This window comes from Staurois parvus, unplaced genomic scaffold (genome assembly GCF_062004578.1).
Source record: "Staurois parvus isolate SC_StPar_1 unplaced genomic scaffold, SC_StPar_1.0 ptg000393l, whole genome shotgun sequence".
NCBI classification, from domain to species: Eukaryota; Metazoa; Chordata; class Amphibia; order Anura; family Ranidae; genus Staurois; species Staurois parvus.
Window position 1 is genome coordinate 429,761 of NW_028318189.1, and position 13,098 is coordinate 442,858.

Below are 13,098 nucleotides of genomic sequence, written 5' to 3' on the forward strand. Positions count from 1 at the left end.
ATTTATTTGAATTATATTCTAAGTCAAAAAGCAGTTTGTAAAGATCTTTAGTGAGCTGGGGTAACCATTATCTGCAACATAAATTGGTTAATCTCCTAATAGGAAATTCTGTACCTTGCCAGGAGAACATTCAGTTCCATCAAGAGGGGGCCCTTTCTTCGTTTTGCAGAAATAAGGATTGTCTGGGTGGCTGCACCACAGCTGCTTGCAAGGGTCAAAAGTCCTAAACTGTGAGAACAAACACGTGGAGTATGACTATACATGAGCAGCTTTCATTACATTTAATCAGTAAAACATTCAGGATTCAAATGAACATGGGAAGGAGCCAAATAAAAACCCAAAAGCAAACAAACATTTGATTATATCATGGAAGGAAAATAAAAATCACTTCATAATAAATTTCTGGAAAACATTAACACCCAGGTGGTGTGGATAATCATGTGCAGAAAACAAAGTGATATCCTGTTCCTTAGTATATACTATAGTATATCAATGCTAGGTATGAGGCACACCCTCTATGCAGTATGTGCATGCTTTATAGTCAGTTATTATTAACAGGATACAAAGCAAGAACTCCCTGTAGTATAGGCAATGCACCTGGTAAAGGTAGAAATTAAAGTTCAGCAAGCATTGTTAAATCAGAGGCTTATATCCAGTGTACTGGAGACTTAACTTGGCTATAGACACCAGATGCCATTTATATGAACAGGATCCAACCCCCTCAGGCATTTGTGCCGGCCAATAGATCAGGAAATGCAAATTGGTTGGTATTTTTGACTATAGAGCAGGACAATGGAAGTACCCTGCAGACACTTCTGCTTCCAGCTTATCAAATTAATTAAAGTGATTGTAAACCTTAAAAAAAAAAAATCATACTTACCTCTTCTGTGCAATGGTGTTGCACAGAGCAGCCCCAGTCCTTGTCTTCTGGGGTCCCCCACTGACACTCCTGGCTCCATCTCTTCTGCGAGTGCTTTCAAACAAAGATGCTTCCTGTGGGGGCACTTGTGCGGGATTGATCCCAAGTAGCACTGCATGCATCTATAGACACAGACAGCAGTCTTAGCCCTGCCCCTCATGTCCACCCGAAAGGAAAACAAAGTTCTAAGCCTTCCTCACTCAATCCAATGCTAAAATAATCAAGCTTTACCCGGAGTTCTACTTTAGAGGGTAAGTTCACCTTTTGTAACATGTTACATGTTACACCCATATTTAGGGTGTAACATGAAACATGTTACAATCTGACTGGCCCCCACACCCCCCCGATCCCCGCTTTGACGTCGTCCCCGTCATTTATTCAAAGCATTCTGTGAATGGGAAAGCTACAACACCTGGCAGCCTTTGCAGCCTTGTAGTTTTAAATGAACTACCACAGCGCTCCACAGCGCCATCATAGTTCATTGAGCCTTCCTGTCAGTAAGTATCTGCTTGCTTGTATGGGATGTATGAGCAAGAAGATATACTGACAGGTCAGGGGGAGACCTGCATGTCACCAGTGATCTGCTGGTTCAATGCTGTAGAGGCTCCATAAACAGCAGTATTAAACTCAAAAGCAAACATTCACTATATTGCAGCTTACAAATTCTTAGATGTGGTATCTGCATTCGTTTTTTTTTTAGGCTTTCTTTCTTTTATTTTCCCTTGGTGATCCAGCCAGTAAGTTTGTTGTTTTACAACAGAACATGCTGTCCTGCAGATGTAACAGTTTGAAGGTTGAGATGCTATTTACCATTGACAGAAGTGTTTACAATGATCAGATTTTATTTATCTAAAACCTTTAACCCAAAAGAAACAAAACTGTTGCTGTAACTGCTTATACACTTTTAGCTGTAGTTTGGTTTCAATTTGTTAGTGTATCTAAATCTGCTAGTACATCTAACACTCCCCTCCCCCCAGACTGACAATACTGCTGTTCACAGGTGTCATTATTTCTCTTTCATCCAGAGTTTAGGCACCCTAAAACAGGAGATATGATACTGGCAGAATGACCAGGCGAAAACAGAGGGGGAAAAAGCCTTAAAAAAGAGAACAAATGCAGCCACCACATTCAATCATTGGTAAGCTGCAGTATATTACAGATTTGGTTGTGGGTTTAACACTGCTTAAGTTGTACATAAAATAAATCTAATTCATACATTTGGTGCCAATATTTTGATCACGTATGAACTGCAAACTCAAGGCCACCAGGAATTTGCTGAGACTACTGAGATGGAAGATGCAGTCATATAATGGCTTTGTAAGTGCATGTATGGCACTCTCGAATATCTCACACAATTCTAGCATTTAGCACCAAAGCAAAACATCCAAATCAAGCTGATAAAACCTTCACTGCTCCTACAGTCAAGGTGTAGAAATGCTGTCTGTCCCAGTCTGCAAATGCCAAAAAATACCTGCTAAAGGCAGAGGGGTTGATTTCCTAAAACTGTAGATATGGCTCACCTGACAAAGTGAATGTACACATTAAAAAAGTGAAGGTTAACTGATCTCAGTAAATAAGATGAAGATGTGCTCATTTTGAATACCCATTCGTGTGCAAGAGATATAAAAAAAAATGCCCAGTGTGATTGGATGATTGAAGCCAGCACAACTTCACTGTAATTTCAATCAACATTCACTTTGTACAGTAAACATTTTCCTTACTAAGTGAACAGTATTTTGTGGTAGCATCATTTGGTTACATAATACAGTGTAATAATGGGGACAATTCACTAAGCAGTACCTTACTGCATCCAAGTATGCATTCAAAAATATTGTTGGCATTCACTAAAAAATGCTTCTAAAATACTGCATGTTATTTTTTTAAGTTATGGGGTATTTTAGTTGTGAAAACATGCTGTAATGTAAGGAGTCAACAGCTGTCAGCGGGTGACCCTTATCTGAGCATGCAGCCCGGCAGGTCAGGAAAGGGGGAGGGACAAGCAGGCACCCGCCCCCCCGAACCTTACAAGGCGACATGCCCTCAACATGGGGGGGGGGGTGCTTCGGGGCAGGGGGACTCTGCCTTCCCAAAGCACCTTTGGGGCACAAGAGCCTCTTCCCTACAACCCTGGCTGGTGCTTGTGGGGGTCTGTGGGTGGAGGGCGTATCAGAATCTGGAAGCCCCCTTTAACAAGGGGCCCCCAGATCATGGCGACCTCTATGTGAATGAGTATAGGGTATATGGTACCCCTACTCAATCACCAAAAAGAAAATTGTAGTGAAAAAAAAACACAAGAAGCAGTTTTTGACAAGTCCTTTATTCAAAAACAAAAATTAAAAAGTCCTCCGGTGTAGATCCATCATCATCCACAATGCCTGCCGCCACCGCTGGCCCAAAATAAAAAAAGAAAGGGGAGGCTTCCAGATGCCAATAAGCCCCCCGTCTGCAGACATCCAACAGCCACCAACCAGGGCTGTGGGGAAGAGGTCCCTGTCCCCGTCAACATGGGGACAAGATGTTTTGGGGGGAGAGTCCTCCTGCCCCAAAACACCCCCGCCATGTTGAGGGCATGTGGCCTGGTATAGTTCGAGGAGGAGGCACTCGCTTGTCCCCCCCCTTTCCTGACCTGCTGGGATGTATGCTCAGATAAGGGTCTGGTATGGATTTTGGGGGGATCTCACACCATTTTTTCTCTTTATTTTGGCGTGGAAGTTCCCCCAAAATCGATACCAAACCCGAAGGGCTTGGTATGGATGGGTGGGGACCCCACAACATTTTTTTCTTAATTTTTAATTGCCCACAATTCTTTTTTTTACATTCAGCTGTTAGTGGGGAACAGTTGATGACTCATTGGTTGTTGACTGCTTTCCCGCCGCCCTAGTAGAACTACTGCTACAGGGCAGCAGGGCTGCGCAAAATCACGTATATATACGTGATTTGTATTTCCGGGTAGGGGGTGCGGAGCCTTCTGGAGTGGCCCAGTCAGAGTCCTGACCTCAACCCGATTGAAATGCTGTGGCATGACCTTAAGAGAGCGATTCACACCAGACATCCCAAGAATATTGCTACACTGAAACAGTTTTGCGAAGAGGAGTGGTCCAAAATTACTCCAGATCGTTGTGCAGGTCTGATCTGCAACTACAGGAAATGTTTGGTTGAGGTTATTGCTGCCAAAGGAGGGTCAACCAGTTATTAAGTTCAAAGGTTCACATACTTTCTCCTTCCTGCACTGTGAATGTTTACATGTTATGTGCAATTAAACCATGGCAACATCTAATGTTTGTGTAGTATTATGTTCAACAGACTGTGTTCTTCTATTGTTGTGACTTAGATGACGTTCAGAGCACATTTTATGCCCAATTCATGCAAAACTCCACGTAATCCCAAGGGGTTCACATACTTTTTCTTGCAACTTTAAATTTCATTTATGTACAGTGCTGCATGACCGCACAATTGTCAGTTAAAGTAACACAATGCCGTATTGCAAAAAATGGCCTGGTCAGGAAGGGGGTAAATCCTCTGGAGGGCAAGTGGTTAACCTCTTGGCGCCGGCCGAACGCAAATGTGCAGGCTCCCGGCATCTGGGCCTAGACACCGAGTGGCCGCACATTTGTGTTCTATTATAAAAGACATATGTGCTCAGAGCGCACGCCCTGCGCGCTCCCAGCACACATGTCCGGTACTCATGGAAAGGTCCCGATTTCATCTTTCGATCGGGACCTTTCCAGATCATGTGACCGTCGTGACCGACATCACGGCGGTCACATGACCCTAAACTCTGCCCTGCCTCCTGGCTTCTGGAACCCTTAAAGGGCCAGGAGGTGCCGGCGCCAAGGGGTTAAGGAAGCAGAGGCTGCCCACTCATTAACAACCATGACAGTTACTGGTTGTTGAGGATGCCCGCTCCTTAACAACCAGTACATACCACATGCCTCGGCCGCTACTTAATTACCACATGCATTTAATTATTTTATTACCTTCTATGAATTGACTTTAGGGTCTTTTTATGTGGTATTTACAAAGCGTTTTTGCGATTTGTGGTAAATACCATATACTAGCAATAGTGTATTGACATTTTCAGTCTTGCATGCGATATGTGGTCATGTGACCGACATAACGCACACGAGATAACCTTTAGTGAATTGTCCCCAGAATAATTGATGGTACAATCTGAATTACTATATGGATGAACAGTAAAGTCTACTATAGGAAACATTTCTGGAAATTCATGAGTTTGGATTACATTCAGCAGAACACAGCCACAGTTTGAAACATAGAGCCATACCTCCCCATGGCATCCACATAGGCCTTCCATCTTTCCACAGAAGAAGCATACACATAAATACTACTTGCACTCATTTATTTTTTGTCCATAGTCCAAAATTAATTTAAACAGCTTTGTATGAATTAACTGGTAGATGCACTAAATCACCAATCATCCTAGGTGTCAATAACCCTATCTTACTAGAAACAACTTACAAAGCCATCTATAACTCGGCCCAAAGATACATCACTGACTTAGTCTCAAAATACCAAATAAATTGTTCTCTTCATTCCTCTCAAGACCTCCTGCTGTCTAGCTCACTTGTCTCGTCCTCCCATGCTCGCCTCCAGGTATTCTCCCAAGCCTCTCCAATGCTCTGGAACACCTACCTCAATCTGTCTGACTATCTCCTACTCTGTCTACTTTGAAAGCCATCCCTTAAAAGTCTTCTCTTCAGAGAAACCTATCGTGCCCCCACTTAACAACTGTACTTTTATTTTTTCCATCAGCTCCTCGCTCACAGTTATTGCCTTTTGTATAATAATAATAATGATTTATTTGCGCAATCTTAATTAAAACCCTATCTAGAAAAATACACATTTAAAGTCCTTGTTCACTTAGGCTTCAGCTAATAAAGTTATTTTCCCACAGGCGGCCAGGGGGTGGTAAAAACAGGTGGTTGATCCATGTTTTTACTGTCCTCCAACCACCCACCTACAAGCAGACATATTGCCATGCAGGTGCATACACATTGCCACATCTTTGCAATGTGGCACCTGTCAAACTCTCCCATGTAAGTGAACATAGCCGCACCACAACTGCAAGCCAGGTGCTTAGCTTTCAGATTTGCATGTTTCAATGATCAATTTCTGTTTGGCAATTTAAAAAAAGGCATTAGGATTGGGATTAGCAGTATCTCCTCCTGAATACCTGAAAAACTCTTTTCACTGCCCTCTGAAAAGGGATCCAGTGCAGATCACTTTTCAGGGCTGCAGTAAACACTATCACTAGTGTGAAAGGAGCCTAAGCATGCAGCAGTAGTGTGCAAAATTTACAGAGCATTCTACAAGCTTTGTTGAAAGCTTCACAAATGCTTTGTAAAATGTTTGTGTGAACAAGGCCTTACTGTCAAAGACAAATGACAGTAGAAAGCTAATATAAAAAAAATAAATAAAATGAAAACTACTAAAATTTGGATTTGTTTGTTATAGGAAACATGTTTTAAATTTTGTCCATTTGTCCATATATACGGGATGTCATACCAAATGAAGCAGCAAATTATTTGAAACTCAACGGAAGTGTGTAGTAGACTGCCAATTGGGGATATACAAGGGCTTGTGACTTCTTTTAAAAGGGGTATACATATATTTTTGGTTAGTGTGGTGTGCATCTGTCTGGTGAAGAAGAAGAGCAGGTATTTTTCCTGTTGTCACAACTTGTCACTTTTTTAGATATCACTTTCCCCAGCCACAACAGATTGAACACCATATCTTGAACTGTTTTAATTTATGTCACATGGACATTTAAGTTATGTTTAAGTTTTTACACCCATTGAAGTTTATATTTTGTTTTACATTTATTGATGAGATATTCCTATGAGAGTGCAGTCTAGTCCTTAGTCCTTGATAGGATTTTGTATTAGAATGTTTTACATTTTATCTCACTTTTGGTCTTTAACTGCCGCAAAGCGTAAATTTTTAACTATTTTTACACTGCAGATTGATAGAATAAATGTCTATGTCAAAATAAAGCAACATTTTCAATGTGGGGTTTATAAATGTCACTCCAGCAAGGCTAATACTTACAGCAGTGCACATCTTGTAGCCCACTCCAAAATCAAATCTGCATTGTTCATCCATGGAGTAGTTGATTCCTGGAAGCTCTGGTAGTTTTGGCCATTTGTGCTCAAAGGGGTCATCCAGAAGGCAATCATAGGAACTAAATAATTAGAAGGAAGAAGGGTAATTAATCATGTTCATTGCTAAATAATAATTTTGTAATACTTCTTTCAAGATTCTGAAGAAGAAATGGAGGGGCTTTAATACACAAATGCCCAAAAGTAAATTTTATTCAGACTGTAAACATTTCTTCAACACAAGTTGACACATTGCAGTGCCATTCATTTTGAGCACCCCAACATATTAAGGTATATCCACGATTAGGGATGCTTTGACCAATGTAACCATGTATACCATACTTGTGGGATCCCTCTAGACTGGAAATCATTGTAGCAAACACCACTACTCCAGTGATCTCCACTAGCCTCCAAATCCTGTGCCAAGTGGCTGTCCTCCTGCTTTGTGAACACAGTCTACTAGTGATTTTCAGCTTCTAGCCTCCCTGGCGGTATTCCCGAGTGTAGCTCGGGGTAAAGTTTCAGCACCACAAGCAGTAACCCCGAGCTACACTCGGGCTTACCATGCGGCGCTGCTCCGGGATCTCTTCTTCACTTACGTTGTCCTTCGCTCCCGCGATGTCCCTCCTGCAGTGTCCCTGGCAATTTCCTCCAGCGGATGGCGGCATCTGTCTTCTGTGTTCCGTACCCTGCAACGTTGGGACGTACGGGGGACGGAACGGCGGGAAATTTGAAAGTTGTAAAAGTGACATTCACTGAATTCACTAAAATCACATAGTAAAACATTACTGGACGTCACTCAGCTTCCTTAAACTGAACCTCTCCAAAACCGAGTTTCTTGTCTTCCCCCCAGCCCAGACACCACCCCCCATTGACTTCTCACATCCAACAACACCACCATCAAACCCGCCTCCAGGCCAGAGTACTTGGTGTCATTCTGGACTCCAACCTATCCTTCCAGCCCCAAGTCCAATCTTTAACAAACTCGTGCAGACTCCACCTCCGCAACATCGCCAAAATACACACGTTCCTAACCCCAGAAACCACTAAACAGCTCATCCACTCCCTCATCATATCACGACTCGACTACTGCAACTCCCTCCTCACTGGCCTGCCTTGCCGTTGGCTATCCCCGCTTCAGTCGATCCTGAATACGGCTGCCAGACTCATTCACCTTTCCAACCGCTCCATCTCCGCCACCCCCCTCTGCCAATCCCTCCACTGGCTTCCAATTGCGCAACGGATCAAATTCAAAATCCTAACACTGATGTACAAAGCTGTCCATCATACTGCCCCGAACTACATCACCGACCTAATATCCAAGTACTGCCCAGCACGCACACTCCGCTCCTCACAAGATCTCCTCTCTAGTTCCCTGGTCTCCTCCTCCCATGCCCGCCTCCAGGACTTCTCCAGGGTGTCACCCATCCTCTGGAACTCCCTGCCCCAACCCATCAGATTATCACCTACTCTCCTCTCCTTTAGACGCGCCCTGAAAACCCATCTCTTCAGGGAAGCCTACCCCACCCCCTGCTAACCTGCCGACCTCCTCCACTCTTCCTACCACTCCATCCCCCACAGCTATCTCCTCCTGTACCACTATCCCCTCCCTCCTAGATTGTAAGCTCCAAGGAGCAGGGCCCTCGATCCGCTCATGTTTTGCATTGTATTGGTATTGTTCTGTCACATGTTCTGTCCCCCTTTGTAATGTACAGCGCTGAACGAACTATTGGCGCTTTATAAATACTGTATAATAATAATAATTCCTGTATCAAACCATTTCACGTGCATTTTGTTCCTAGTGCTTTGTCCTGTGCCCTGCTTGCATTTTTACTGTTCTTTCTGCCTGGAAACTGAGAAAAGTCCATGGCGTCCAAAAAGCGTCCCTTTAGGTCAAAAGCGGTTTTAGACCAGCTAGAGAACAGCGATAGTAAATCAGAACCACTTGCAGAATTGAGTGATAATGATTCATGGGGAAATTCGTCATCAGACACTGAAAACAATTTTGCGACTTTGCTCAGTGATGTGCGAACTTGGCGCTATATTTAAAATTTCAGTGTTTTTTGTTTGATTATATTATTTCATTAAATTTATTATTATTATATTATTTTTTATGATTATTTATTAAATCATAATTTATAATTTCGTGTTTCAAATTTTAACATACCCGGGATGTTTACTAGACTCTTGTTGAAACAGATTTCAGTGAGTTATTTCTAAAAATTACAGGCCTACAATAAAAAAAATACATATTTCAATGCAAAAAAATGTACTGCTTTGAGTGCAGAAATAAGGACATAATAAGACCGCTACGAAGGCTACAGGGATACCACAGGTATGGTTTATGCATAGTTATATTGGTTCAAACTGGACTGATAACTATGTAAAAAATGTCATACCTGGAATTCTTCTTAAACAGCCAAGTCTAACTAGACATTTCATGTTTGAGAATAATGGCGTGTAAAGGTCTACTTAAAGTATATGTAAACTCTCACCTTGTAAAACAACCCATTCAGTTTATGGGAATGACAGGCAAAACATTTGTATGCACATTTAAAAACATTACAAATATCTTTTTTCTCTGTTGTATAAGTGGTCACATACCCTCTAAGCTCCTTATGCAGCGGAGAACAGAGTTGGGGAGGAGAAAGAGCAGGACACTGAGCTGAAAGACTGTGTGTGTGTGTGTGTGTGTGGTGGGGGTGGGGGTTCAGGACAAGCCTGATTATTGGAGGAGAGCACACTGAGTTCCCAGCACAGCTGGCCTAGTGCCTAATGCCTAGTGTGGTCAGATTTTAATATGAAAGCAGAGGGACTGGTATGAACACCATGGATTTCACACAAAGCAATCAATACAAAGATAGTAAGATACTTTTACATGCAAGCACATGGTACAGCAGGCACATATTTGTGTAACACCCTTTTAGTCAGGTGCTAGGAAGTGTATAGTTAGGTTAAGCATAGCTGTGTTTCTCTGCTTACCAGAGAGGCGGTCAGGTAAATTCAGTGTGGTATTCCGCTTAACAGAGTACTGTGATTGATTAGTTAGGTCTGCTCATGCTGCTCTGGTGCTTTTGGAGTTTGTCTGAGTTCTGCTTTCCTTCAGGAAGCTATGAGAGCCTTCTAAAACATGGGTAGGGGCTAGGCAAAGGAACAGCATGAATATGGATACAACCCTGGCCAATTGCATGGTATGGCAGTCCCATTGCATGCTGGGAGTGGTATTTATGTTCTGAGAACACATGGTTCAGTGCCTTTCCTGGGGTTGGGTTGCACCAGCCAGGCTAGGGGCAAGCTGCCTCACCTGGCACTTGTTGCCATGTCTCCTCAGGTGGGTCAACCTCAGGACCTTAAGCTAGAAAGAGAGACCCTGGTTTTGCAGGAAGCTGACTGAGGTTAGTGGTCTGCCAAGTAGTCTGTCTGGTATCACTGGAGGGTTTTTTTTTGGAAGATTGGAAGGAGGCATCCATTCTATCCTTGGGCCTTGTGAGTACTGACATTGAGGAACTTGGGGATGCTGTGTGCTTGCTACTTCCCCTGAGGTTTCATAGTCAATGTGGGTCTGGAAAAAGGGAACATTGACTAGTGCTCTGAAGAGCGTGTCCAAGTGTTGCTACTGCAAAGAACTTTGCTCAGCTACCTTTGGGCTGTCACAGTCTGTCGTAACTGGTTTATACTTGAGGAGCTCAGCCCTGTAACTACTACTACTGCTAAAAGGACTTTGCTCACTCCTAAAATACTTGCTGCTATATGTTACAAGGAAGTCTGCTATCTACTGTCAGCCAAGACTCCTACAGTGTTCAACTAAGAGATCAGCTAGATGTCCTCAGTGTGAATAGTTCTGATTTGGAGTATCCTACTACATTCCCCATCCCTATCCCCAGTTCTACAATAAACTCCAAAAACAAAACATCCCCTAGACTGGTCATTGAAAACAATGAGCTGAAGTGTGTGTGACTGTATTTGGCTGCGGAAATACATTGTGCCTGGCTGCGGGGCGAAGTAAGGGAAAACTAGCACATCATACAAGCGGCTCCTCCATGGGTAGTGCTACATGAGGAATATGAAAATGTTGTGTTTACATACTCTTTAACCACCTCCCGCCCATCATATAGTCCAATGACAGGCGCAAGGTGGTTCTCTTGTTCTGGTAGGACGTCATATGACGTCCTCCCATTCTCACCGCGCATGCGCGGCTCAGGGAGCACGTAGCGCGGTGATCGGCGGTGCGCTGTGTCCCTCGGACACAGCGGATGACCGATCACGGAAAGAGCCGAAGATGTCGGCTCGGTCATGTGATCAGCTGTGTCCAATCACAGCTGATCACATGTAAACAGGGAAATGCCGGTTATCAGCATTTCTCTCCTCTCGAGCTGTCACGCTGACAGCTCGAGAGGAGAGGAGAGCCGATAATCAGCTTTCCGCGAAGGGGACATGTACACTGGTCATCAGGGCACTGATGATCAGTGTGCCTTGATGATCAGTGTAGCCCCAGCAGTGCCACCTGTCAGTGTCCATCAGTGCCTTGTGTCAGTGCTCATTAGTACTTCGTGCCAGTGCCCATCAGTGCCACATCAATGCCACATATCAGTGCCTACAAGTGCACATCAATGCCACATATCAGTGCCCATCTGAGCTGCCTTTCAGTGTCACCCATCAGTGCCAGTCAGTGCAACCTATCAATGCCAATCAGTGCTGCCAATCAGTGCCGCCTATCAGTGCCAGTCAGTGCCGCCTATCAGTGCCAGTCAGTGCCGCCTATCAGTGCCAGTCAGTGCCGCCTATCAGTTTCGTGTCTGTGCAGCCTATCAGTGCCAGTCAGTGCCGCCTAACAGTGCCAGTCAGTGCCGCCTAACAGTGCCAGTCAGTGCCGCCTATCAGTGCCATATATCAGTGCTGCCTTTCAGTGCCCATCAGTGATGCCTGTCAATGTCCATCAATGCCACCTACCAGTGCCTCCTCATCAGTGCCACTTATCAGTGTCCATCAGTGCAGCCTATCAGTGCCCACCACTTCAGCCTCATTAGCGCATATCATTGAAGAAGAAAAATTACTTATTTACAAAATTTTATAACAAAAACTAAGAAAAAATGTTTTTTTTCCAAAATTTTCATTGGTTTTTGGTTTGTTTAAGAAAAAATAAAAAACCCAGAGGTGATTAAATACCACCAAAATAAAGCTCTATCTGTCACAAAAAAATGATAAAACTTTAATATGGGTACAGTGTTTTATGACCGCGCAATTGTCATTCAAAGTGCGACAGCGCTGAAAGCTGGAAATTTGCCTGGGCAGGAAGGGGGTATAAGTGCCCTGTAGGCTTGTGGTTAAAGTATAAAAGGAGTGAAAAAGAACAGAGTTCACAAAGATCAGAACTCTATTGGGACAAATGACAAAGAAGTTTTAACTGAAAGGGACAGCATATTTATCCCAGACTGGCTTGGGGGTATTTGGCAAAACTGTCAATATTTGGCAAAACAAAATGCAATCATAGGATTGATGGCAGCTGGAGGACAAGCTCTCAGTCCCACCCCCTTCACATAACAACACTGCACCTAGGGCAGGTGCCCCTCTTGCCCCCGCTTACCATGGCAGAGTTGTATATGTGGGTGGGGGTGCTGTGGTGCCAGAGGCCTACGACTGCAAAATCCCCCTTTGAACATCATGTACTTGTTTACGCCAATATATTCTTCATATTGTAAAATATGTGCATGAAGAGGTCCATGAGCAAAAATAAAGTATAATGCATATGTCAAAACAGCTGTAAAAAATGATAAACCTTAAAGTGCAGCGATTGTGTTCTGAAAGAGACTTGAAGATGCTCTGCTGTCAATTAAAAAACAACTAAGAATTTATTTTAAAAGGAAAGGGATCATATGGGACACTAGGGACATGTGACTAGTAAATGACAATTAACAAACATATTTTGTATTTTGAGGTGATATGTGGAACTGAGAAAGCATTCAACAATGCATTTCTAAAACACAAATGTAATGATTTTTAGTGTTTACTGTTCATGTTTAACCATGATGACAAAGACTCACATACTGTATATATAGTACA

General features: G+C 43.2%; 1 protein-coding gene across 1 annotated transcript in view; it reads right to left on the reverse strand.

Annotated features, from left to right (window-relative positions):
- Positions 1-13,098, reverse strand: part of LOC149455476 (A disintegrin and metalloproteinase with thrombospondin motifs 14-like) — a 215,484-nt gene that overhangs the window by 75,443 nt on the left and 126,943 nt on the right. Inside the window, exons 9-10 of the mRNA XM_089686196.1 lie at positions 6,989-7,121; positions 115-228 (exon numbers count right to left, since the gene is read on the reverse strand). Of these exons, the coding sequence (XP_089542322.1) occupies positions 115-228; positions 6,989-7,121 (247 nt within the window). The remainder of the gene's footprint in view (positions 1-114; positions 229-6,988; positions 7,122-13,098) is intronic.